Below are 27,919 nucleotides of genomic sequence, written 5' to 3'. Positions count from 1 at the left end.
TGGTGCCACAGTCACAAATTATAATTTAATTTATATAATGTATGCTTTGTTTTACTATCAAATTGTCCTCAATCCAGCACAAGTCAGTGATAAATACTTCAAACAACGTCCTGGATCCAGATGGTAATCTGTAGGGCCATAAATGTAATTATCCAATAATAATGATCATTTAAATGAAATGTGTTCCTGGATATGAGTTTTTCTTTTTGTTAACAGAGGAACAAACAACAAAAACATAACCTCCTTGGCAGGGGTAGTTATGTGTGAAGTTATTTATACATTTAACTTAATTAATGGTCACAATAAAATTGTTGGAAATAAAATAAAAAAGGTCTGGTATAAATGATCTAAAACCAATGCATCTGATTTGTCACTGTATTCCAAAACCTTATATAACAAGTACACTAAGAATATTCCTTAAACAAATACTGAGGAGAATAAAACAAATGCGGTTTTTCTAACAGTTTTCAACCCCCAAAAAACAAGAACGTTTATCGTTCAAATGGTGTTTGAGGAAATGAGCAAGTTGAAGATATTAACAGGTCATGGAAAAGTTTATCTGGTGTGAGCCAGACAGACGTAGAAAAAAAAACAGCAGGAAAAAAAACAACATAATTTCTAGGTCAATCAATAATTAGCTTAATTATTCCAGCTGACCCACAGACTTCCTGAACGGTGGCTGTTGGCCTCATAAATGAAATTGGAGTTGGAGGCGACTTGTGTTTGTGTGTTACAATTGAAAATGTGTCAATAAAAAAAGGGACTCTCAGCAGAGGGTAACAATGTCGGACATTTGTAGTTGCAGCCACACGTGTGGTCTCATCTTGATGACATCATAGCAACACACTTATTCAATTCATGTTTTTAAGTTGATGAAGTTGATCTCACTTTCCCTCAGTGTTCTTGGGCGAGGAAGAAGAAGACATTTTCATCTGTTACATCTGAAGAAACCGTGAGAAGCTCTCCTCCCTCTGCTGCCCCCTCTGGCTGTTCCCACCATGGGGAAGACCGGGCAGAGCACGGTGGACGCTCACTCCCCGACAGAGGACAAACTAGCCGTTCCTTTCGAGGAGTCGGATCACGAGGCGTCTCCTGCGGAGGAGAAGAAGAACACGGAGGAGATTCCCGATAGAGGGAGCTGGAAGGGGAAGTTCGACTTCCTGCTGTCATGCGTTGGATACGCTATAGGTTTGGGGAACGTTTGGAGATTCCCGTATCTGTGCGGCAAGAACGGAGGAGGTGAGTGTGTTTATGACATCCTGCATTAGTCTCCAGATGAAGTTATGACAGAATCTTTTTGGATCCTTTACCCCTGTGTCATCTCAGGGTCAAGGTGACCCAGAGGGCCTGAAATCAAACATGTTTGTAGTATCCCTTCTGTTGCTTTTGGGTCAAGGTGAACAACCTCCACCACTGCATATGTATTTCTGGAAGCCAAGGAGGTCGTTCACCTGGACCCAGAGACAACACAAGGGATAAAGCAATTACATTTGTTCACAGGTCACAAGGGTTAATGCAGCTATACAGAAGATAAATATGAAAAAAAATAAAAAATTTCATTCATGTATTATTATATTATAAATATTATTGTATTATGGTTTGGTATTATTGCATTTTCCAAATGTGGACAGAGTGTATTAATCTCTAAAACAAAAAATCAGTACCAGATTTGAAGAGTAAATTATACTAAGCGGAATCTTAAACAGTAGAAGGTCTAGTTTGAGTCTCCTACAGGTTTCGATAAGAATAGAGGCACTAAGCCGACGAAATCTTGTGTCTCTTATGAAGATAAGACATTTTTCTGAGTTCTCTTTCGGCATTTACTATCAAACACAAAACCATTTTTGTCTCCAAACTTCTCCGCCTGATTTTTAATCACATCCTCTGCCATGTCTAACTCGCTTCCCAACCATACATCACGGCAGATCCCACTAAATACAACTAAAAATTTTAAAACAAGTGCTCAATAAATTATTTTTTTTGCCATTTCAGTTTCAATTTCCACAGAAAATCATGTCTGTGAAGGTTCTCATTCATCCTGGTCATGGTTATCCAAGTGATTCAAAGGTGACTCAGTCACTGGACTGTAGTCTTAATCAAGTCTTCCTCTCACAGGCGCCTTCCTGATCCCATACTTCCTGACCCTTGTGTTCGCCGGGATGCCACTCTTCTTTCTGGAGACATCGTTGGGACAGTTCACCTCAGTGGGGGGGCTCGGAGTCTGGAAACTAATCCCGATGATGAAAGGTAACGCTGACATACAGCCATGACGGACTCTTTAGTTTCCAGGTTGAGTGCCTTATCCGAGACAGAAAATCATGTTAGATCTGTAAATAAATCGCTAAAAGAAGATTGTGCTCAAAGAAAAAGATAAATAGATCCGATCATCATTCTACCCATCCGAAATTTCCCCCTTTTCCCCTGGAGTCCTGACAACCCAGACGACTGAATTTCCAAGATGGCCACCACTGTGGATTAGCTTTTCTGAAATTCAAAATTCGCTTAAAAAATAAATATATTCAAGAAAACTCTAAAAAAATTGACAAATGTGCCACATAACCAAAGTTCATATCCCGGTGGACCATCCGAACATTAAGAAATGTGAACAATGTTAAAAAAAAAAATGTTTTCATAAGACAAACAAATCTGGAAAAAATACAAAAACTAGTGGTAAGTAAGTAATTATTATTCTTTGTAAAGCGTTTCTAACCCTAGGCCAGGGTCACAAAGCGCTTAAATGATCAAAAACAATACACAGTTAAAATACATGCTTTAAAAGACCAAGAAAACATAGAGTAAAGTCCAGATCCCTATGGACCATGTGAAGAAAAATACATTTGCAGGAATCTCATTTTTCAAAAGTATTAAAAAGGTGAGAAAAAATGTATAAATATGCCACAAAGTTCAGGTTCCAGTGGACAATGTTATAAAAAGGATAAAAAATGTTGTATAATAACTGATGGTTCACAAATAATACGTCGACATTTTATACAGTCTATGATAAAAACCAGCACAAGTCAACACAAAGGGATTGAACTGATTAGCAAATTATCATCTTCTGTGTTCATCTATATGTTGCTCATTAACGTTTCAGTTAAAGGCTTGGATATCATCATGTTGTGTATAAAATAATCTACAAAATGATCTTTTCATGTCATGAAAATCTAAATATTGATGCACATTTTTGACGACGATCTACATGTTCAGGTGTCGGAATGGCTGCAGTGGTCTTGTCCTTCTGGCTCAACATATATTATATCATCATCATCGCCTGGGCTCTCTACTACTTATTCAACTCCTTTGGGTCGGTAAGTTTCACGTGGAAAGCAATGACTTAGTGATAGTTATTTCATGAAACATGATCCTCATTTTAATCTCTTCTCCGGTCAATAGCTTGAGCTGTATGTAAAAATAATCCTTAACAATTCTTTCTTTTTAAATAAAATTAATTTCATAATTAGAACTATTGCCATTGATACCACACAATGTTTTCTTTAAAAAATATATATATATCACCCTTTGTAAAATAAATACTTATTTATTGCTGCAATACTACATACCAAACCTGCTTACATGTTTTTCCTATTACAAAGACACTGTTCATAAGTGACAGCAGATGACATCACTTAAACCTTTGCAGGAGCCAAGGACTTGAGCTATAAGTTCCCACAAAATTCTATTTGGTTGATATGCCCATTTTTGGTTGTATCATTTTGTCGCTCCAGCCAAACCTTATGGCCTTAATATACGACTGTAACGCATAATACGATGGATAAAATACTAAAAATGAAGCTTTGTTTATTCAACTTTAATGAAAGGTAAAGTAAGTAAGTAAGTAATATTTAAAGGAACATTTAAAGGGAGCGCTATGCTTTCTAGGTTAGTAAGTGGATAACAACCTGATAGGTTATTTAAATATTATATAAAAACATGTTATTAATAAAACAACAAACTAAATTAAACATTTTCAGGACAGTAAAACATTGAAAGCTTGGAAATAAATACAGGCATTTTGATTTAAATGGAGAGCCTCTTGTATGTTACGGGGAGGTAAAGATACATTGATCTGCATGTGTGTGTGTGGATGTGTGTGTGTGTGTGTGTGTGTGTGTGTGTGTGTGTGCAGGAGCTGCCCTGGCAGAGCTGTGAGAACCCCTGGAACACACCCAAATGCTTCTGTAACTACAGCCTGACCGACACCACCAACCTGAGCAGCGCCGTCACTGAGTTCTGGGAGTTAGTATCCATTAACGCTGGTTTATCTGAAGAGCTTCAGTAAAAACGTTGGCTCATGTTTTTGTTTTTTTTAGGCGAAACATGCACCAGTTGACCGATGGTCTGGATAATCCCGGAGAGCTGCGCTGGCCACTGGTGGGAACTCTTGCACTGGCCTGGGTTCTGGTCTACTTCTCCATATGGAAAGGGGTCGAGTGGACGGGCAAGGTCGGAGACACTTGTTCGTTTCTCATTTCTTAAACTTAAAGCGGTTTCGTTTTGGAGCTCTTGAAGCTCAGCTGTGATTTCCCCTCGCAGGTGGTGTATTTCTCCGCCACCTACCCTTACGTCATGCTCTTCATCCTGTTCTTTCGAGGGGTCACTCTACCAGGAGCCATAGACGGAATCCTCTTCTACATCACCCCGGACTTTAACAAGCTGGTCACTTCAGAGGTGAGGGAGATGAACACTGAACATAGATTCATCGATGGTACATAGATGACATTTTAAATCACTTATATATTTAGGTGAGAGCCATCATAGGTTCTTTACTGTTTTAAAGTCATGGACGGATAAGAAAGACAAATGTAAGAAGTCGTTATTGATATAAAAACAATCAATAAAGATAAACTAAGATTACATAAAAATGTAAAGAATATAATACTGTCATCATACTATACATATTGGCCGTAATAGCTAAAATAGACTTGATGTTTTTAAATGTAACACTGACAAGTATTAAGTCCCGACTGGGTATTTCAAAAACAAATCATCGGAAATATTAAGAAGAGTTTTATAAAACAGACTTCTTAGGGTAAGATCACACAGTTGTGTGTCTTTGTGTCTTCCAGGTGTGGCTCGATGCTGCGACTCAGATTTTCTTTTCATACGGACTGGGCCTGGGTTCACTCATCGCCCTGGGGAGCTACAACAAGTACCATAATGACGTGTACAAGTAAGATATTAATGGTCAACCAGACAGATTGTGTATTCATTGTTAACACATGTTTAACACGAGAACAGCACAATATGCTGGAAACCTTGTTCAGTCGAGAGTCAAAGAATCAATTTAAGAACACAGAGGATGTGATCCTGGAATTCACTGCCATCTGAAGTATTGACTTATTTAACCATTTGGAATCACAACTCAACAACAAGACCAACTCGTTCAATTTTATCCACATTTTTCTACATTTTTTGCATTGCTGATTACTTTTTATGTTGTGATATATTACAATCTTTTCATGATATTAATGCTGTTCTAAATAAACGGTGACTTAGAGTACTTGTAGAAATGCAGTTTAAAGTAAAAAATATCTTATTATTGTTGTTTTTATTGTTATTATTACTATCATAACCTTCATTTATTTTTTAAATAAACTGTGCATCCCAGCATGCACTGCAGGACTCAAATCCTGTGCCCTTAAACTTTGTCATTGTGATTTTTACTTGGTGATGCAGGGGTGAATCCTTTAAGTAATAGTTTATCTGAAGTTAAAAACAGAAACAATCTAAGACAGAAAATGTACTGATAGAATAACGTTTATTTTCATTAAGATGTATTTATGAAAACTGTATTACTGTGTATTTATGAATGTTTGACTTATACTGTCTTAATCTGTATTTATCAATTGAATCTGTGACGATTGGATTTCCTTGTTCTCTCCAGAGACTCCATCATTGTTTGCTGCATCAACTCGTGCACCAGCATGTTCGCTGGCTTCGTCATCTTCTCCATCGTGGGCTTCATGTCCCACGTCACCAAGAAGCCGGTCAAAGAGTTAGCCGCCTCAGGTACCACTGACGGAAGATCACAGAGGAGTTAAAAGTTAAAATCCTGTGCAGCCTCTCAAGATAAAATGAAATGATTCTTGACGTGCAGGTCCTGGACTGGCGTTCCTGGCGTACCCTCAAGCTGTCACTCAACTGCCCATGTCGTCTCTGTGGGCCATCCTCTTCTTCTCCATGCTCATGATGTTAGGACTGGACAGCCAGGTAGACCCGGTCAAGGCGTGGCGCTCACGTGTTCGTCTGTTGATGATTATCGCTCTTGTCACAGTTCTGCACGGTCGAGGGTTTCATCACGGCTCTGATCGATGAATTTCCCCTGGAGCTGAGGAAGAGGAAAAAAGTCTTTATTCTGGTCATCTGCTTGATCTCCTTCATCATCGGCTTCTCTAACATCACGCAGGTGATCCCCGAAGACTCCTCTCACCTTGTTCTTTCCAAACTAACGTCCTGTGACCACTCAGGGAGGTCTCTACGTCTTCAAGCTGTTCGATTACTACTCTGCCAGTGGGATGTGTCTCCTCTTCCTGGTCTTCTTCGAGACGGTCTCGATAGCCTGGTTGTACGGTACGCCCCATCTTCCACCGTCCTACGCTCTGATCTGTGTCATCAACGTTTGCTTCACAGGAGCTGATCGCTTTTACAACGATATCGAGGACATGATCGGGTACCGGCCGTGTGGTTGGTGGAAGCTCTGCTGGAAGTATTTCACTCCACTCATCTGCCTGGTAGGCCGTGAACGATGCTCATTGATCGGCTGTTGGTCTCATGTGTTCCTCCCGTACCTTCCGGCCACGTGGGTTCAGAATACCTCTGGGAAATCATGGCTTCGAGATTTGATAAATAACTGTGGAGAAGCTGTTATTGATTGCAGGTCAATGTGCAACGATCAGCTTTGAAATAGTCCTTGTTGGACTTTTGTTTTGAGGAAAATGGTCTTAAAGAGGCCTTTTTTTGAATGACTATAATATGTAAAATGTGAAAGTTAAACAGCTGATGTTTAATTTGTAATAATAAGTAAGAACCAGCCTTTATTTGGGTGTGATCGCCACACAGCAAGAAGGTTACCGGTTCGTTTCAAGGTCGGGTGGGAGCCAACTTGTGACCTTTCAGACTGGAGTTTGTATGTTTTCCCTGTGTTGCGTCGGTTTACTCCGGTTTCCTCCCACAGTCAAAAATCTTACAGAAGTTGATTGGGAACTTTGGGAAATTGTCCATAGGTATGAGAGCGTATGTGAATGGTTGTCTGTCCTTGTGTGTCCTGCTATAGACTGGCGTCCTGTCCAGGGTGTCCCCTCTCGGCCTAAGAATCTGGGATAGGCTCCAGCCCTTTGAAGGGAATAAGTGGTGGAAAATGAATTAATAATGAAGCCTTTATTTCCACTCAATAGGTTGCATTGGCTTTTCTGAAGGTACTCAAGTGTACAAGGCTCTAACTAAGTTTCAACCTCCATTGGAAATGCGCCAAATTCAATCACCTCTAAACACACCCCTGTTTTTAAATGTTTCTATTAAAATTTATTGCAAAAGCGCAATGGAAACACTTAGAAATGATGCACCTGGTGACCAGAAAACATGGCGTACATGTGTTTTTTTTATATTTTTTAAATAATGTACTTGAGAAAGACATGACTGCCAGCATACAAGTTAACAAGGTTTTGATGTCCATCTTTCCAAGTCTAGATCATGAGTGTCAAACTCAGTCACACCAATCTTTCAGTCCAGTTCCATGTTAAACAATATGTGTACTTTCGAAACTGTCACCAACAATAAAAATAATAATTAAATCAAACAAATTAATTTCCTTCAACATCTTTTTTATTCTATTTTTATTGAACGTGTCTGTATTAATATCAGGAATCAGTATGAATTCCTTATCATCCATACATTTTCTTAAACACCGGCATATTTATAGGTCATTAAAAGGTTAGTTTAGCCAAAATTCAAACTTCACTAATTTTCTACTCACCCTCATGTCGACTAAGGGTTAGATTTATTTTCAGAGTAATCTGTTCCTTTTTAGAGAGAGACAAAAATGTATGTTTATTTTAATATAGAAAATGAGTGCCCAGGGATCGACTTCCTCCAAAAAACCATCTGATTAATTCTGTACTGCTCGTCTGTAACATCCATCTTGTATTAAAGCCTCGATGAGAAGAATTGTTCCAGAAAAAATGAAACAAGTTTATACTTTAGGCTTGTTTGTGGCAAGTGTTGAAAGACCAACAGCACTAAAAACAGCACTATATTATACAGTTTGATAAGCTACTTAACATTTGTATTCACTCTTTAGGGCGTGTTCACCTTCAGCGCCATTGAGATGACCCCTCTGACCTTGGGGTCCTATGTGTACCCGCTCTGGGGTCAGGTGATTGGTTGGTTTATGGCTTTGTCTTCGATGATTCTGATCCCTGGGTATGCCATCTACATGTTCTGCACCACCAAAGGAAGTCTCAAACAGGTGAGCATGTTTTTATGATTTAAAATGAAGTTTAGTTTAGAAAACTTCATCAGGATCAATATAAAGTACAGATAATCCTTCATGTGATGTCATGACCACGAACATGATTCACACACAGAGGAAGTAAATCAGGAAAGTTTCTTAATCTTTGTTTCTCTAACTCCATCTTCAGCGTTGGAGGGTGATGATGACGTCGCGGGAAGACGATAAACCAGCAGGGCACAATGATGTCATTGCAAACACGACGAGCGTGGGCGAGGCGTCCGTCTAATCGTACTGATAAAAACAATCCAAAACTATTACAATCCATGTTTCTTCCTCCTGTGAATGATCACAAGGATGAATGCTTTTGTATATAATGTGGAGAAATGAAAGCGTGTGCTTGATCTGTTTTGATGATTCGCAGCAGAGGTATCCACGGGGCGACTCCAGGAACCAATAGAACAGCTCAAAGTGTTTACCTGCAGCGCAACCTCAACTGCAGTGTCATAACTGCAGCGTCACGCTTGTAATAGGAGCACTTTTTAGAGTTCTACAGTCCAACATTGACTCATGTCTGCCTCCCATTAATGTATCTATTAAACATACATAAAATACTTCTAATCCAGTTTTAAAAAATAAACCCAATATCAATTCCTAATGTTTAATGTCTGAAAATGACGAAACCCTAGATCGCTCTGAAGTAAACATTTGTGATGAAATAGTTGGTCGTTAAAATGTTCAAAACATCCCATCAGCTATTTATCTCTATTCCTGAATTAGTTGCCATATTTAATAAAACGATTTGTGGAACAGTATCTGTTGACGATTGAGGATCATGAATGTCCATCACAGTAAGGGATACTTTGTGTAAATATAATGTGAAAACTATGTGATTCAGTTACTGTAATTTAAAAAAAATGTTTGTCATTGAAATCACTGTTATTTTTGGTCAGGATTAAAATGTTAGAACTGGATTCAATTCTTCTTTTTGCATTCATTCTTTCAGCTGTGCTTGTTTTCTCAATATTGTCAGATGGGGAAATATCTGCCCGCCCGTCCAACTTTGACTCCTCCTCTCAGTGCCATACTTTCGGCGGTAAACTTTGTTCAAAAAACCTAAATGTTGAAACAGCAGTTTACTTTTTAGAAGTCATAACATCATTCATCTCAAGACACATTACAGTTTGAACAACAGATCCCAGTGAATCACCACATGACAGTGGGGAGTAAAAGTTCCTTTCATAATGCAGAAACCCGGAGCAGAACCAGACTCGGTCAACACTGAGTTGCAATTAGATGATACATGCATTTTCACAGAGACAGAATCAAATTTAACACAAAACAGCATATGTTTGTATTAAATAAGTGGTACTTGAACTCGGGTCATTATGTCCAAGGTACTGCAAAACATTTCCCACTCAGGCTCCCTCCACACATACAGGATATAAACCTTAAACCTTGTGTTACCTCTGGATCAAGGTGACCCAAAGCCCCCAAAACAAATGTGTTTGTGGTATACCTAGTGTTGTCTCTAGGTAAAGATGAACATACATACACAGTGGTGGAGGTGGTTCACAGTGACACAGAGGCAACATAGGGGATACCACAAACACATTTGTTTTCAGGCCTTTGGGTCACCTTGATCCAGAGATAAGACGAGGGTTAAATAAACAATGTTCTGGCATGACCCCCCACCCCCCCCAGAGAAAGTAAACACATTTTTATAAATTCCTGCTGAAGTTTCTAGTTTAACTTTTGTGTGTATATTTCAGAAAACAAATTTCCCAATTCCGTACTTTTATTTGAAACTGTCTGCTCCTGTTGGGGAAAACAATTTAAAAAAAGACAATAAGCAAGGGAATACAATGAAATATTTTAATATTTTAATAGCAAGTAAATATACCGCAAAGACAGGTAGAGAGGGATTCAAAGTGATATTTCACATCTCTTACTGCCACCGGCTGTCAATATGTCTTTTTCTTTTAAATCATCGAAGCAAACTGTTTAAAATTCTGCATTTCATTCATAAAGCAGAGCACTTGTATGGAAGAGCCCTTTTTTTCAGCGTCCACTGCTCTTCTCTATCATGTGCTGACTACCCAAAAATGCTACATTAGCTTTACTATCAAATGTGAAGGTGTATGGTACACACTGTGCAAGACATGAAGGACAGAAAAAAAAACACACATTTGTTACTGTGCATCAATTTGGAGGCACAAATCCATATTTCAAACTCACATATACTGTATATTTTTGTTTTTCAATTGACAACAACCTAAAAGAAGAAAAAGAAAATCCCTTTCAGCAAACTCAATCATGCACGAAACCGAAGAAAAAAGTTTCCTTCGATACACAAACTGACTCATGCGTGAGGAAAAGAATTCAATATGAGTGAAATAGAAAACTTTTTCTTCTTTATATTAAACTGCAATTTTCTTTAAAATGATATTCATGGGCTAGAAAAACAGCAGAGTTTACATCATGGCTCTTTATTCAGGTAAAAGCTCATGGATTTATGAAGATCTTTTTAAATATGTCTTGTCTGGAATTATTTTCTACAAAGTTCTTTCTTCTCATTGGAGCCACAAGAATCACTCTTTTCACTCAAAGCAAGTGAAGAATCTGCGTTGAATGAATTATTTCGCTGGATCTGAAGGCGATCATACACGAAAATAAATGGTTTCCAAGGGAAATGGTAAGATGCCAAAGCGAATGGACTTTAATGATATTGGTAGCATAAGTTAAGATTTGATGGGATGGAAACCTTTCAGGGAAAATAGATACAAAATCCTTCCACAACGGTCCAACTGGCTTCCAAAATTGTTGCAGGTGAATGTTCTAATGATTGGAAATTTGTGTCCCCTGAGATGTTCTTCTGCTCTCATCAAACTATGACATGTCAAGAAAGACACAAAAGCGCCAGAGAGACTGTGTGACATAAATGATTCTGAACTATCACCAAGGACTCTTTATGGTTCACTGAGGACAAAGCAGCCAGTAATTTAGCAGTCGGTCCATGATTTGAAACTCATTTACAGCCGCTATCTTTTAAACAATTGGTCCACAGATACAAGCTGATGAGTTCTCTTGACTGCTGCCTATGTACTTTACTTGTGCCACCAATAATAAATGGGAGATGAAGGATAGATTTTGTTTTACAAACTGCCTGAGTGATCCTGCTGTTTTTCGTTTTTATTCAACCATTTTCCTCTCCTGCTTTTTCCTGTTGGTCTGGTCGCAGGTGGCTATAACCACCGCCAAGCTTGCCTGTTTCACAAGCTGGACGTCCCAGCCCCAAAATAAACCTTTTTTCGGTTTGTGAAGTTGAGCTTTGTCCAATCAGTCTGTTAAGCCTGTTACGTCAGCTTTGGAAAGATTAAAGATCATTCTTCAAAAGACTAAGAGAGTTTGTCTTCAGCATTTTAAAATACAATAAACTATTCTCTTTTTGCTTGAACTAGAAAAGGACCCAGAAGCTTCTTAGAGTCTCCAACGATAATTTGGATCACACCTTTCTAGGTAGTTTCAAAATTCAGGGGGGGTGCTGCGTTTAAAGGCACAGACAAGGACCTATTTCCAGATGACATGGGAGTCATGACTCTTCAGCTCAGGGTTGTCAACCTCTCGCAGGGGACAAACATTTTAGAAACAGCAAGTGTACAAAACACAAGTTCTACTCATTTAAAAAGGACCTTAAATGGCCCTCATTCATCTCCAATTTCCAAATTTGTCATTCTTAAAAAAATCCCAGTGATCTTATTACACAAGAGACGGTTGAGTATATTTACTCAAAGCACATCTGCTTTACAATCTTAATCTTAATTTCCAAAAATTCATGATATTCTTGGTCAGAAACAACCCCTGAAATACCAATATCAGGATCTTGTAGTCAAGTAATTGAGTTTTTGGTAAACTTAAATCAAATTTGAATTTAATTTATTTTACCCAACTTTATATGTATAAACCCCTTGCAGACTGCTTAAAATGAGTTTGACAAATAGTGGATTTGAAGTTTCTGCTCCTCTGTGACGACACCTCGAAGAAACACTGCTTATCAACCATGATAGTTTCTCCGAAACGCCTCGCATACTTTCTGTTTTCATCATTAAGTTGACATGGAGCAGCAGTTCTCGGATGAACGCTCCATGAGAAGTTAAATAAACCAGTGCAGTACACATATTAGAATGGACGGATCCCTGAAAAGAGAAAAAGCATTGTCTAAGCGAATATAACAGCACAGTGTCGATCGTGTACGCCGGTACACTTTAACGCTCAGTTATTTATTTTTTTCTGTCCAGTTCAGTTTGGTGAGACCGTAAGTACTTTGAGAATGAAACATCAGTGGCAACAACATTGAGAAATACAAAGAGTGACAATGAAAGAGAATTCCACTTTTTCACTTTTTTTTTTTTCTAGGGCGTCTTCTTGTCAAGTCGTGGAATCAGGTTTCGGGCCACAAATGAAATGAAGTCCTCTTTTCAAGTTTCTCAACATGGCGGCGTGATTTTTTTTTTTTTCTAAAGCAAAGTTTCTTTTTTTCTTCAAGCCCTAGCGTTGAAATCGAGTGCAAAGTAGTCGATGTTGAATGGAAGCGTGATAATTTGGCACATTGTTCCAAGCACTCGGGGGTGCAGCGGAGAAGTTCAGGGTCAGTGACTTGTAAGAGTCAAAAGGTCTCAGAAATGTGTTAAAACTACTATTTGAAAATACATGTGGAGTAAAACTTTATATGCATCTTAAAACTGAAGGTTTTTATCTATCTTCTTAAATATATGCATATAATTCTTTATAGCTCTTCATCTGTATGTATATATGTACACAGATACATAGAGGGAGGGCTTCGGTGTGATGAGCGTCTTTTTTTTTTCTTTTACAACATGCTCTGAGAGCCGCTTGGGCTCCGATGTAGACCGAGGCGGGGGTCCGGGGGTATATATTGGTGCGGATGGTTGTAAGGCGGAGGCGGGGGAGGAAGCGGGGGCTGGTGACCGTCGTCTCCACGGGGGCCGTCGAGTGAGCGCACAGGGGTGGACGTGGCCGAGCGACTGAACTGATGGTGATGCTGGTAGTGGTGGTGGACGGGGCTCTGGCTGAGGAAGGCCCCCACGCGCCCGCTGTTGTCCAGCATGATGAACCTCACGATCTGCTGACACTGGATCAGCGTCTCGGGGCGCAGGTCCGCGACACTGACGGCGGGCTGCAGGAAGTGCTGAAGGTACGGGTGATGGACGGGGGTGCTGGCGGCCGACATGAGCTGAGGGTGTTGAGGCGGCAGCGGTGGCCCGTAGATCAGCCCCTGGTTGAACAGAGGCTCTTCGGGGGGGTTAACAAGAGCTCCCGTCTCGGGACTCTGGGCCGTGCTGCTGCTGAGCTGGTACGTCTGAAGCCTGTTGTGAATTGACACCTAGTTTAGAAAACAGCCAAGAGAACAGCATCAAATGTTATAAAGCTGGTTCCTCCTCTACAAGCCCTCTGTTTTTTTTTTTTTTTGGGGGGGTGGTGGTCGACAAACAGGGCATGCGTGAGGTTGTAGGGTGGGTGGAGGTGCAGAGGACCCTCCACCGCCGTAACTTTCAGGACGATGCATAACACCAGTGTGTGACTGAGGGTGTGGTCTGTGTACTTTAAAGTCACGTGACTCCATTCAAATACAAAATAAAACACAATTAAATTGAATAAACTTAAACTAAAAAAAGTAAATGTTACTATATATGTAGAGAGAGAGAGATATCTATAGAAACAATTAAGACCATCAACAAAAGCAAATACTATACAGACATATATTTTCACTTAGCATTAAAGGTAAAATAAAATCCTCCAAAAGTCTCATGAACACAAAGTACACAGACCACATAGGGGGAGCAACAGTGGGTGAGTATTTCTGTGATGTTGCAAGAGGTGAGGGGCAGTGGTTCCAAAGGAGACAGTGAGGGCTAGTGTGTCTTCCTTCCAAACCACTCTTTGGGTGACAGTGGACACGTGGAGATTCGAGACGAGGAGTAGAGGAGGTGAGCAGGCCAACAGTCACATACAAATACACTCATCAGTAGGTAAAGTCTGCTTCCATTTGCACATACTGAAGATACATTTAAGAGGTTTTATATAATGAACCATTCAGGACCGGATTTATTAAGACCCCGGTTTGCTCATACTAAATATATATATATTATTTTAATATTACATGGAAGGGGAAACTACAACAAATTAACAAAGTTAAATTTTCAATTTCCTGGATTTGGATGTGGAGAGACACAGACTTATGAAGCACAAAATAAGCACCAAGATCATGTTATTTGAGGGTGTTTGACACAGCCTTCAGCTGATCCATTATCAATTTCAATGTTGCGTTTTAGTCTGTGCACTTGTATAATTTGTAAGGGAAGAATTTACGAGGGAAACTGCTTTATTACGCATGCCAGAGACGGTCAAGTTCAGCGCTTCAATGACTGACATCTTTGCATCGCTGAAGTGCTGAAGACATTTTCTCTTAAGAATGATGAACCAAAAGCTCCAGCTCCTTTTTTATCCCTTCACCTAGCTTTGTATCGGAACTGAAGTAGGTTTGAAGCTTTAATAAGGAATCATTTGCTTTTGTATCCTCCTCGAACACGCAATGTTGAAGCTTTGAAAGACACTTGATTCAAACATTTCTAAGCCTGAGTTTTAGTAAGAGCAAACGTTTAGTAAATCTGTCCCTCAGTGGATTAGAGTCTGCTAGTACTGATCGAAGGAGCTGACTGTGGGTAACCACTTCCAAAGTGTTAACTTACGGTCTTGGATATATTGGCATTCATTGCCTTCATTTCTTATTTTGTTGGAAACCAAACAACATTTATTGTATTGCATTCATTGCTCAACTTATTTCAGTTTTTATAGTGGCTACATATGTTAGTAACAATGCCTAATGTTTCAGTGCGTAACTGTCCCAGCATGGTATTTACCCTCACATGGACTATTGACTATTGCTCGGGATGATAACTTTTTCCACATGACCTTGTTAGCCTTACTTAGCTGACCAAATAAGCCAACATATTTTTCTGTCATGTTTATTGGCGGAGAAATCCATTCTGTCATTCTAGTTACTTTATTGAGACTCCAGGTCAGCATTACAGCTTCAGATAAAAGCGACTGGAGCACATGACAAATACAGAAATATCCACTTTGTAATGCAAGAGAGGACTTTGTAAAACATGTCAGTTTGGTAAATTATTTTTGTCTTCAATACGTGTCAAGCTGCTTCTTCCTATCTGTAGGTACAGACTTTTTTTTTTATGGCCATCAAGGGCATACAGAGAAGTTTATATTAACTTCCCTGAAATACAAAACAACCTTCCGCGGAAGTTCGTGAACCTCCAATTGCAGCAGAATTTCCAGCTCTCTGCCTTTGATGCTCAATGTGTTTTGACAGCGAGCAGCTCCCAAACCGCCACTGACATTTACCGTGGACGGCACAGCGGAGGGAGACGAGGCTGGAGCGAGAGCAGGCAACTATGACGCTCCACCTGAGGCATCCAGATTCAAGGACGGGGGAACAAAAAGAGAATCTCTCACTGCTGAAATAATATTGATGTAATATGGATTTATAAAAAGAGATGGTTTTGATGTGTTGAACATATTACTGCAGGACAAAACATCTCACCAAGTAACAAAAAGTTTTTGGTGGTATTTCTTTTTGTAATGATTAAATCCAGTAACGTTATATTTTATATTTTTAGTTTATAATCAAATGACTCGCAATAAAAATCAATGAATACATGGAAAATCTAATTAAATGCAAAAAAAGCAAGAAGAAATCCAAGTGAAACATTTTTTACAATTTTCAAAAAGTAGCAAATAGGGGAACAACTTGTCTTAGGATATTATTAAAATGAATGAGCTACAAGATGTGTATACAGGTGGATATTGATTTAAAAAACGTTAATAAAACAATCATGTTATATTTGAATACACAATAATTTTATTATTTTATTAATCTTATTATTTTGAATACGGAAAAGAAAATTGTTATGCTCGTAACAATACAACTAAAATGACCTTAGAATGTATTTAAAGGTAGATTGACATAAATTGAAAGACATTATGCATACATTCTGAATTCAATTTTAATATTTAACAGCTGTTTAATATTGCAAGAGAAAAGTGTCTGTCCAATCATAATCTAACTTTCACTTTGTCCTCAGGAGTGACTGGTAAAGGGACGAGAATGCCCGAGGTCTGGTCAATCTAGAGGCTGTTTCTTTTGGTTTTTGACTTTAATGCTCTCTATAATCTGAATGAAGAATCAGGATCACAGAATACAACCTTTCAAAACAACAACCCTAATCGAGTTTTATACGATGGCGCTATAGTTGCCTCAAGAGCCGGGACACAATTTTCCTCATCCTCTCTTTTACTTTTACTCTTACTTTATTTTCCACAGTCATCGTCCGACCTGCTGCCTCTGCCATTCCCTCTTTTAACATTCGTCGAGATAATAAATCCTTTGCGGTGCGTTAAAGTGAGCTGACTGCCGTGGTTCTTCAGATCCCGCGTCTTCAGGAATCCTCTGCTCTAATATTAGGTTTGATGGAAGGTTACCTTGCATGCCCGCAGCACTCCACCCAGCAGCCCTCGCTCTCCCTTCTAGCCATTAGTCCTGCCTTGATGCCATCTTCTATCCCTCCCTGACTCTCAGCACACTCGCTGCTCTGGCTCTCAGACTTACCTGCTGTGAGTGAAGTGGCTGCACACTACTGAGTACTTACCTCTATTGCGTTGTGTCCGCTTTTGCTGTCTAGCTCCTGGTTTGCTGGTTTAGACAAAAAGAAGAGTGGAGGGGGTTGAATTTCTAATGTAGTGTACAGTGAATTATCAATCTCAGGGCCAGTAATACGAACAAAATGTCTAATGCAAAAACAATACATGGCAAAAATGTCTCCAATTAAAAGTACTTTTTCTAAAATTTGGAATAGGAAAATATTGTTTATTGGCTTTCCATATACACATAAAATGTTGTTCTTTCAGTCACCACAAACCATTGTTGGGTACACTTAGAGCTTTGACTTATTATGAGTCTTTTCACCACCACCCATCGGTACAGTGACCACATAATTGGGGTTGTGTCAGCTGCCCAAACCTTTCCTGACTATTACTTCAAGTACCCAGGATTGTTTGTATTTTAGAAGAAACATTTTATCAAGGAAAATGAAACCCAAACCAATACTAAGGCACCGCAATGAGCCACTGAAATATGCCTTGCTTTCTGGTCAAGTCACTGCACTTTAAGTCGGACCCTGTCCCAATATATGTCTGTAAAGGAGTGGGGGAAGTACATTAATCAATCAATCTAATCAATTTGTGTTACCCAAGCTACTTTCTTAAAGAAAAAGGGATTGAATAAGGATCTCTTTTAACTCTCTCTTTTAATGTGACGTCATATTTAGATGCCATAGCAGCAGATGACTTGGGGTCAGAGTTTTAGTAAAAACATTTAATCAACAAAAAGCTTAAAAGGAGAGGAGAGGACAGGGAACTTGGGAGGTGACATTTATTGACACATGACTCACACAATTGTGTGTGGCTCCACACGATTTTATCTCGGATCATATATAGTTAAATCGTCCAAATGTCTAAAGGGAAACTAAGGAAGTGGGACTCATTATATAAACAAAGCGGACGTGATTACAGCTGGCTGGAGGAGGAGTGAAGCCATTATTACGTCATAATAGACTCTGCTCTCGTAACCTGTGGTTCGCCAAGATTTCTGACGGAGAAGAACTTTAGGAAGTAATAAGTTCAAAACATGGTCATGATGAGAAACTTACAGCATCTTGGAGAGGAAGACTTGAACATTTGAATAATGTGAGTCAGGAGAGTTGGTTCACTTGACATTGCCTTTTAAATCATCTAGACTTGATGATTATGCTGTTGTCAGGTTATCATCTACTTAACCTAATTTGAGATGCACCCTTTAGGATAAAGGTGGTTGAATACATGATTAATCTACATAATTTATGTATATTTTATTTCAGTTGAAGATGGTTCTATCTTTAGATCTCCAAGTTTTTTTTTTTTTCATCATTCTATGTGACCAGGGAACACATGAGTGCTTGGAGCTGCACGTATGTACCTGCTGGTTGGCCTTGTTTACCACGCAGCTCCAGCTGAGCACCGTTGTTCTTCACGGAATGACTCTTGGCACCCTGCTGCTTCTCCAGCTCCCCTGTAGAGACCAAAAGACACACTCATCATGATGGTCATAATCACAATGATCTATGAGTGGCCAGAAAGTATACAGGAAGTGCAGGTGTTAGTTTGTCTTACGGCACATGTTTGTAACCTTGAACCAGCCCCACAAATGAATAAGGGAAGTTACTGGAGTAGCACATTTGAGCTCCGATTAAGGGATTCTGATGCTGCGTGGTTAACCTGAATGTGCTGATCCACTGCTGCTGCTTACGAAACAATCTGTGCTGCGTCCCGATCTTTAGGACCTGCAGTCCTGTTTCCTCAGCAGCTGCTGACCTCAAGACATCACTTCAACAGAGACAGGTTGGGTTTGACGATGGTAGGTAGCGTGACCTGAAGCTGAACCACTGACAAATCGCTTCCCTCCATTCGTCTCCTCCGAGGATTTGTCACCTCATGATGCACCTGCGGGGGCCGCTCTCCCATCCAGGAGCTGTGGATTTATCAAGTGTTTAACTTTGGATGAGTGGCAGCATCTTAGCACGGCTGAATCGTGCCTCAGCAACTAAACTGCTTTTCGCCTGCAGACTGACGGAGCAGTCCTCCAAGCATCTTGATTTACACAGAAACATGATTACTTAACTTCATGTTGTTGCCTCTGCATTCAAATGGTATTTGAAATCTGTGTTCTTGTCCAGTTTGTGGGATATTGTCTATTCTTTAAAGCCCTTGGTCATCGCAGAGTTAAGCTCATTTATATCTTTTCCACTCCCCCTTCCTCCCCCCTAGCTGCCCTTCATTTTGTTAATCACTGTGTCCCGATATATCCTCATCTCTCATTCCGTCACTCTCTGTCAGATAATCTTGTTGCTACCCGCCTATTTTACCGGAGTCTTACTCCATTATCAGCCTGGAATCTTCACATGTCATCTTGATTTCCGATCCTTGATACCTGTGTTGCTCTTTTGGAAACGTTCACCTTATCTTTTCTCCCCTGACCCATACTTGCTTGAAACCTTGTGTTGTTCTTTTATAATGAATTTACTCCTTGGATCTCATTCTTATCGTCTTATAAACTTCTATTTTTAGTCATTCCCAACACAGCATCGGGGTAGAACCGTCGGCCAACAGCAGTGTTTTGCATCAATCGTTTTTTCTTGAGCTGCTTACTAGTGTGTTCAAGGTTCAACAGTGTTTTACTGCAAGTGTAAGATATCGATTTTTTGTTTCTCAAATTTGCACACAAACAAAAATAATGAACGTCTAACGTGTAATGTTAAACAAACATTTACCTTATACAATTGTTGTTCATTTATTTAACCCTTACCCTATCTATGACCCTTACACTATCTCTAGTCCTTACCCTATCATCAACCCTTACCCTATTTTTTATCTAACCCTTACACTTTCTATACCATTACACTATTGCTAAATATGCCGTATATTTAACCCTTAGTCTAACCCTAACCCTAACCCTTACCCTAACCCTAACCCTGACCCTGACCCTAACCCTAACCCTAACCCTAACCCTAACCCTAACCCTATCCTTAACCCTAACCCTAAACCTTACCCTAACCCTAACCCTAACCCTAACCCTAACCCTAACCCTAACCCTAACCCTAACCCTAACCCTAACCCAAACCCTAACCCTAACCCTAACCCTAACCCTAACCATATCCCTATCCTTATCCCTAACCTATACCCAATCCCTAACCTCACTTTAACTTATATCTAACCCTTACAATATCTCTAACCCATACACTATCACTAACTCTTACCCTATCTAACTCTAACCCTATTCCTATTTCTATCTCTATCTCTAAACATAATCCTAAAACCTTGATCTCATCTCTAACCCTTTTTCTATCTCAAATTCCAATCCTTTAACTGTAACCCTATCTCTTACCCTAACTCAACACATTGTTAGACTGGAAACCTCCAACAATTATGTTAGACTCACATTCGATCCGTATCTGCTCCATCTCAGACACCTCAGCGATGGATTCCTTCAGGTCTTCAATAAACTTCAGCAGCTCCTCAGCACTTTGAGCACAAAAATGTAGAACCTGTTTTTTGTCTGAGCCGAACGGCGAGATGATGGTGATGCCATGAGGGTAGTCTGCAGGGGACCGACATAACAGCAACATTTTCAGGGATTATTAAGTATAGCAGGCTCGACGATTTACAGACGACTGACACCTTACATTCATTCTCAAACAGCTGAAACTGCATCCCCAGCAGACCCATGGCTTTGCAGAAAGTGTATGCTGCCGTACTCTTCTTCTTAGGACAGAGCTTTAAGATCTGAAGAAAAAAAATGCACGATTACTCATCAATGTCAGATTTCTTTTTAAGATGTCTAAACCTCTTGACTAGCAATTAAAACTCTTAAATCAGAACACTGTCTCTGCTCTAAAATACAACAATTACGATAATATTTCTGGATTAGGACAACACAAACACAGAGCAGATTCTTGTAAAAATATTTCAAGAGTTCTGAGTAAAGACCTCTTGAAACGTTCACTGATGATTGTGAAAATCTGCTGTACGACCACAACTACAGGGTTCAGTTCTCCAAGAGGAAGTAAGATGAAGAAAGAGCTGTGTTATAAAGCACATCATGACGGCTGATATAAGAGTGCCTATGAGTAAGATGAGTCAGAACGTGTTATTATATAAACTGAAACATAAACTAGTTACGCATTCTCACTCAGAACCATGCTTAAAGCAATATTACATTCCAGTTTATCGTTTCGTAGTAAGTTATTTTCAATTTATTTAATGTATCTTTGAGTTTTTCATCATGTCACGCAACCTTATTTATTATTATTTTTGACTTGTGTTACTTTTTTCCCATGCATATTGAATAACTATGACCTGGAAGAATGCGTCCTACACGGACATACTTAGCCTTGTATAATGTCAGAGAAAATCCACACAAAATTTGCTAAAGTACACCAAAAAGTAACCTTTTTTTTAATTGAAAGAAAATAATGTTTTTAATAACAAGTATAATACTGACAAACACACTTGAAAGAAAATACATTCAATTTTTAATTTTCTTCTTCTTCTGTTTCCATCAGCCATAAAGATAATTAAAATAACTGAATGATCTGTTGCTTTTTCAGCAGGTGGTGCTGCACAAACATTTAATTGAGAGGTTTTATTTCAGTTTATTACCTCATTAAAAAATTCTAGGGCTATATAATAATTTAATGACAGTCGTCGACTGTTTTCTATCGACGGAACCTCTAAATGTTGTGTTTGTACTGAGACAAAACATCCGTCGAAGTGAAATGATAGGTTTGTTACCACAATGAGATCGTTGAACAGGAACACTTCTCTCTGGTGCGCCGCTTGTTTTTGGGCTTTGTTGACGTCTGTCACCTCAAAGAGTCGACTGCAGCAGACGAGTCTTCTGTGCGGGACCGACAGGACCTAAACCATCAAAGAGTCTGGTTACTATCAGCACACACACACACACAAACACACACACACTCACATCTTTAAGGTGTCAGACATTTCCTTCCATTTGGAATTAAGTACTTTTCTACGTAGCAGCAGTGAGCAAAAGTGATTCAGACATAATTCCTTCTTACACACAGCTTTTGGTGCAGCACTGCAGTAATTCAGAGGAAGGAGAGTGTTGATGTTACATTATTATATTGTGGTTTGGCAGACACTTTATTACAGGCGACTTACAATGGATCAGCATGTAGGACCTTGCCAAAGAGTTCACACTGGCATTTGAACCAGCAACGTTGTTGCCTTTGCGATGCAGACCACCAGGTATTTTGTTAAAAAGCAACTATGGAACACTTTTTTTTGCTTAGTTTTATCCATTCGATCTTTAATTTACCAAATCAATTTTCCACCTGATTACCTCGAGTTTCAGGAGGTTGTGATGTGACTCTTAAACATGTGCCGAGAAGCAGCCAATATATTAAAACAGTCAGAAACACATCCACAAGATGTTTCAGCGGGTAGTTCAGAGAGAGTGTCAGGATTTTTCTTTTTTTTTTTAAAAGAACAAGCCTCTCCCAATTTTCTAGGCAGATAAAGAACAAAACTCTTGTCACAACGACGCTCGGTTTCGGCGACAGCTACAGCAGCGCTGTGATCTGGCGGCACCTCATCAATCACTGAGACGCTGAGAGCCAAAAAACCCAGATGAGGGTAGGAAGGCAGCGAGCCTCGCTGAGCCAGAGTTTCAATGACACCCTCAAAGTCGACCGATACAAATGGACAAATCTATTCATGTGGAAATGTAGCGAGAGCGCCTGGCTGGACAGTGAGCGGCATGTTAAAATTGATCAAACATTTGTTATTAGCTTAACCTTGTGGAATTGTTTCAAAGTGAAATGATACAATAAATACATTGATTCTCGGTTTTAGAAGACAAAGACAGAAGGCTCGTCATGTGAAAGGTGCTTTTTGTGTCCGGTTCATTTCATGAGCTCTCAGAACTGAAAAAATGCGTTCAGATGTAATAATAAAAAAAAGAATCCAAAATTTACATTACATTTTGGATTCTTTTTCAGAGACAGAGATGTTTAAATGTCTATGTGTTTATACATTTTTAACATTTTTATCAATTGTATTCTCATGTATTCAAAATTATCGGTTTAACACATTGTTCACTAACATTGTTAAAATTACCCCTTTAACGCTGTTTTTATATATTGAAACTTGATGATATTAATGATCATGATCACAGTTTTACATTGTGCCCCATAACGCTTACATGCGTTGTGGTGATTCAAAGTAGGGTAGGGCGATTTGATGCTGTGATGAGATTTCGCCAAAAATAATGATAATTTCATTGTAAATAATATCTAAAATATTGAATAATAATTGAAAGATATTTCATCATTTATATATCACGATATATGTGACTGACAACAAAAAAAATACCCATGATCATGAAAACGTCTAATAAATTTATTCCAAAACTTTGAAATAAATAAACACTACTGGAAACAATAATAACAATTCTTAATGAAACCAGGACAGAACAACAGAATAGTCAGGAGCAACTTATTTCATGTAAACTTTGGCCTCATTTCGTTTGACAATTTAAGAATAAAATCCAAACGTAATAAACTATCAGTAGCAGGGAACTTTGTATAGATAATATAGACAAAGGTTGGGCTTATATTTGTTTTTTGTTTTTCGTATATTCGCTTTTCTTGTATCTGTTCTTCTCCATTCTTCTGGTCTTGGTAAAAACTACTTCACCAGCTGCTGCTTTAACCTACTTTCATCCTCATTTACAGGATTAGCGCCCCCACAAACAGGTCAGGAGAGATTAAGTACGGTCTGTGACAACAGGTTAATCCATATTGTGATGTAATAAAATGTAGATATTTGGCGTAAGTGTATTGGTTTGTTTTCATTTGATAGCACGAAAATGTATTGCAATATCATTTTTCTTCCCACCTCTTTTTCAAAGACACTGTTACTTTAAGTGACATCACACAAATTCTTACAGGAGCCAAGGTCTGAAACAGGATGTGATATAATACCTGTTTTTCGGCAGTTTGATTGTGTCTGTAAGTAACATTGGATACAACACTTTAACACAAGAAACAACCTCACCGTTTTCATGCCGACAATGGACTGCTCGACCTTTGACACGTAAGTCACGTGGTCTTCATTGGAGCGCAGTTCCCTCAGCTGTATTCGCTCATAGATCCCCACCACCATGTCGCGAGGGATGTCGGCGCCGTCGTCTACGCCTGTTGGAACAAGACCACGAATCAATTGTTTATGTGTGATGGAGTTTTCATCCTGGCTAGCATTTGATATCACGTGACCTCTGAACCAGAGCCGGGCGAGGTGCGGCCCCTTTACTGTATTTACGTGGCCCTCATGAGGTCACAGATCCTGTAGAAACTTACAATTATTTTATGTCAGGTTAGGAATCTGACTTAATGCTTTTAAAAAAATAATATAAATCAGATTCTGGTTTAAAGTCACACATTTTACAATCTGTTAATGATCTTACTCCAAAGGTTTCCACCAAACACAAACTTTAAGGATTTAGTATCCTCAAGGTCATCAAGGTTATCATTTACTCCTTCAGAGACCTGGCACAAAGACACCTATAGTCCCACGTTCCTCTTTCACACAAGGAGTGACGAAAACATACAATCATTGAGATGATAATTATATTACATGTGGATAAGTAAATTTGATAAAAGTTCTTTAACACAGGAATTTGCCATAAAATAATTTATTTTGTATGTATTTATTTTTTAGTCTCTAAATAATACTTTAAGGACTTTTGTCCTCCACTTTTGTATTTGACTTTTTATTGACCCTTAAAAATATTTAAGTGAATATAATATATTTGGAAAAGTCAGCTTTTATATGAGATTTGTTTTTAAATAAAGTTGATATGAAATACAATTCAATAATAATCTAAGCGTATTTAGCTTGATTTTGCTTGATGGACCCTCACAACAGCCATCTTATAAAATGTGGCGCCTAAGGAAATGTATTGCTCACCACTGATCTAAATAGAAGATAAAGAAACTGACAAAGCTTCTAGGACGAGAGGCTGAACGTCTTCCTACAACTCTTCACAGTCAGTCCAGTTGCTTTGGAACTACTTGGATAACCTGGAAGAAAGACAACCTCCACCAGGGTTGTCCAATATTTTTTTAAATATGGCCCCATTTGATGATATAAAAATGAACAGGGGCCGAATGTTCATTAATTCATTTATTTTCTGTACTGCTTAATCGCTTATTGAGGCTTCAGGGGACACCCTGGACAGGACGCCAGGGCAAACAAAGACAGAAAACCATTCACACACCAATCGACCTCTGTACTGTGGAAGAAAACATCCACTCATCCAGTAGTCAGTTCAAAATACAGAAAAAATATCCCTAGATCCAATTTAACATACAATTGAGACACATTTTAAGTATTTGGAATAGCATCAACACAAAGCAGCTTCACTTTGTTGCGCTTTTTTTCATTGTGAGTTTGGACATGACTTACACAGACATATTTAGCCTTGTATAATGTCTGATTTTAAGAGTATTTTAAGATCAGAAAAAGTCATTGGTAACAGATTATGACCATATAAGACTAGATTAGCATCAACTGTTGCCTCTAGAAAGGAGCTGAGCCTCGCTCTGACACGTACCTCTTAGATTTCTTATAAAATCCTCTAAGAGCATCTTGCGGTCGGGCTTGATGTTGGGACTGTACATGTCCGTGTTCAGGAGGATGATGGCGAAGGCCAGGATGAAGATGGTGTCGGGGTTGTGGAACTGCTGGACCACGTCGGGGTTACACATGCAGTAGCGCTGACTGTGAGCAGAAAAAAAAATAGATTAGTGATGGACATCTACGATTAAACACTGGTAACAGTCACTTTAATGCACTTGTATTACACAGGAAGTGTCATGGGGGGGGTGTTGACGCTCCATGTGCTGCATAATGCTGACAGGGTGCTGAATCTCTGCAGCGTGGCACATTCTCTAGAACACTGCAGATACTCCGGCTGCACTTTTGCACCTCTCTCTCTCTCTCTCTCTCTCTCTCTCTCTTGGACAACAGGATGTCAGTTATGCAATGCTATCTATAAATACACTGTCTCGCTCTCCTGTGTCCAGCCGCGTCCCCGGTGACACACAGAGAGCAAAGGACGTCCAAGCATCGCCGGCCTCCGTGTCCACACTTGTGAAACTCTCCTCGTCCTCGTGGTGCGACGGTGACAGCTGGCCCGACGCTCCGCCGAGAGAGAGCCGGGTTTAGCTTAACACGAGGACACGTTTGTAACGGCAGATGCTCCGGAAAAGTCCCAGAATTCCCTGAAAACATTGCTTTGCTCTCGCTTTTGCGTGACTTTATCGTGTTGACAGTGTGAGCTCACGCGAAACCTAATTGCACGACTGACCCGACTGTACTCAAGGATTCCATTTCTAGAGCCTGTGGAGCAGACATACTGTGTATGGACCTCCTGGACATACATGTATTGTAGAAATGTTTCTGACGGCTGATTATTATTCACTATCTTTATTTTCCCCCTTTTTTGCTCCTACTTCAATTCATATTTCAGGACCAATTTTTCAAACGCCTTATTTGTTAAAGTCTATATATCAGTCAGTTAATTACTATCATAAAGTACATTTTAACTTATCTTTTTTAGGTAACCTAGACTCTTTAGGAAACAATACAAACATATGCAAATGGTTGGAATTTTTCTTGTTCCTTGAAAATGAATCATATACATTATAAATGTATTCATATATAATTATTCGATCAACCAGTAAAATGTGACCATTTTTTTCCATGTATTAAATAGTTACTTTTCTTGAATATTTATTTAATAGGTCAGTAATTCAATTGAGTATAGCTCAAAATATCCAGCCTTTATTTTTTGTATCATTTCTTCATCATGACCGTTTTGAAAGAAGCTGTTTTTCATTTAATACTAAATATAACCTGTTTACTTTCGGTGTTTATTTAGCTCTTTTTCTTCTCTTTCTTCCCTTGTAACTACTTAACAATTTAAATTTATATTAGTGACCAAAATGTTCATAGTTGTTTTAGCAACATGTTGTTAAGTTATTTATATTTTGTTCATCTTACAAAGATAGTATCCATGACTCAGCTTTATTTAAAAAAACAAATTAAAACAGATAATTAACAGTAAGTAATTATTTTAATTATTTAAAATTACCCAAATAATTTGTAAAAAAATAGGGTTTTTTAAATCATATGTCATGCATAACTCTTTTCACACGGATATTTTATACTTCTTGCTTTATTTTATTCTTTATATTTATAAATATTTAGTTCTATGTCATTTTACATTTATTCATGTGTATTTGTCTAAACGAAAAAAAAAAAAAAACTTCTGTTTTGATCTTCTTTGTAACTTGAAAATGTCTCTCAGTAATTCACATGAAAACACTGTCTGTGATTTAAAGCACTTTTGTGGTCACATGACACTCTCCAAGAGGGTCGTCCAAGTTACATAGTAAAAAAATATTGTTAAAATGATATCTAGTTTTAATTCCATGTTCTTCACCAAACCAAACCAATAATTACAGGATGTTTAAAAATGAATAATGTCATCAAAATGTTACGTATTGTTGCTTTAATGACGCACAACGAGAAAATACTTCACCTGAAGGCCTCGATAAGACGTTCCACCTTTTGGGCCTCGCCTTGAACGCGAATGTGGGCCTGAAACTTCCTCAGGGCTTCATCCAACTCCATCCCAGAGAAGTCCATCTCATCCACCACACAACTGCGGGGCAGACACAGGACGCGGTGAGATTGATT

At 38.9% G+C, this 27,919-nt stretch overlaps 2 protein-coding genes across 3 annotated transcripts in view; one reads left to right on the top strand and one right to left on the bottom strand.

The window, feature by feature from the left end:
• The first annotated feature begins 989 nt into the window (after positions 1-989).
• LOC148084019 (sodium- and chloride-dependent GABA transporter 1-like) lies at positions 990-8,775 on the top strand. Its single transcript, XM_087787291.1, has 14 exons — positions 990-1,239; positions 2,116-2,247; positions 3,208-3,308; positions 4,127-4,236; positions 4,311-4,443; positions 4,534-4,668; positions 5,067-5,170; positions 5,885-6,009; positions 6,098-6,210; positions 6,275-6,406; positions 6,468-6,570; positions 6,631-6,731; positions 8,297-8,464; positions 8,637-8,775. Exons 1-14 carry the CDS (start codon positions 999-1,001, stop codon positions 8,733-8,735), a joined length of 1,797 nt encoding a protein of 598 aa, XP_087643417.1. The 5' UTR covers positions 990-998; the 3' UTR covers positions 8,736-8,775.
• Positions 8,776-10,315: 1,540 nt separating this feature from the next.
• The window catches only part of iqsec3a (IQ motif and Sec7 domain ArfGEF 3a), a 59,020-nt gene continuing 41,416 nt past the window's right edge, over positions 10,316-27,919 (bottom strand). Inside the window, exons 6-14 of one of the 2 annotated variants that reach the window (XM_087787269.1) lie at positions 27,762-27,884; positions 25,770-25,936; positions 24,212-24,351; positions 21,926-22,051; positions 20,818-20,917; positions 20,574-20,732; positions 18,555-18,647; positions 17,191-17,234; positions 10,316-13,850 (exon numbers count right to left, since the gene is read on the bottom strand). In XM_087787269.1, coding sequence (XP_087643395.1) covers positions 13,317-13,850; positions 17,191-17,234; positions 18,555-18,647; positions 20,574-20,732; positions 20,818-20,917; positions 21,926-22,051; positions 24,212-24,351; positions 25,770-25,936; positions 27,762-27,884 — 1,486 coding nt within the window. In that variant the 3' untranslated portion in view covers positions 10,316-13,316. The remainder of the gene's footprint in view (positions 13,851-17,190; positions 17,235-18,554; positions 18,648-20,573; positions 20,733-20,817; positions 20,918-21,925; positions 22,052-24,211; positions 24,352-25,769; positions 25,937-27,761; positions 27,885-27,919) is intronic. The other variant, XM_087787268.1, reaches the window with a different exon arrangement.

The sequence above is a fragment of the Callionymus lyra genome, chromosome 3, assembly GCF_982586985.1.
Source record: "Callionymus lyra chromosome 3, fCalLyr1.hap1.1, whole genome shotgun sequence".
Classification (NCBI taxonomy): Eukaryota; Metazoa; Chordata; class Actinopteri; order Syngnathiformes; family Callionymidae; genus Callionymus; species Callionymus lyra.
This window is presented reverse-complemented; position numbering and strand designations above follow the sequence as displayed.

Bases quoted from the DNA above. Each gene is read 5' to 3' on its own strand.
- LOC148084019 (XM_087787291.1), top strand. From the start codon at position 999: ATGGGGAAGACCGGGCAGAGCACGGTGGACGCTCACTCCCCGACAGAG. The intron at 1,240-2,115 runs GTGAGTGTGTTT...TTCCTCTCACAG, and splicing joins GTGCGGCAAGAACGGAGGAG to GCGCCTTCCTGATCCCATAC. The intron at 2,248-3,207 runs GTAACGCTGACA...CTACATGTTCAG, and splicing joins ACTAATCCCGATGATGAAAG to GTGTCGGAATGGCTGCAGTG.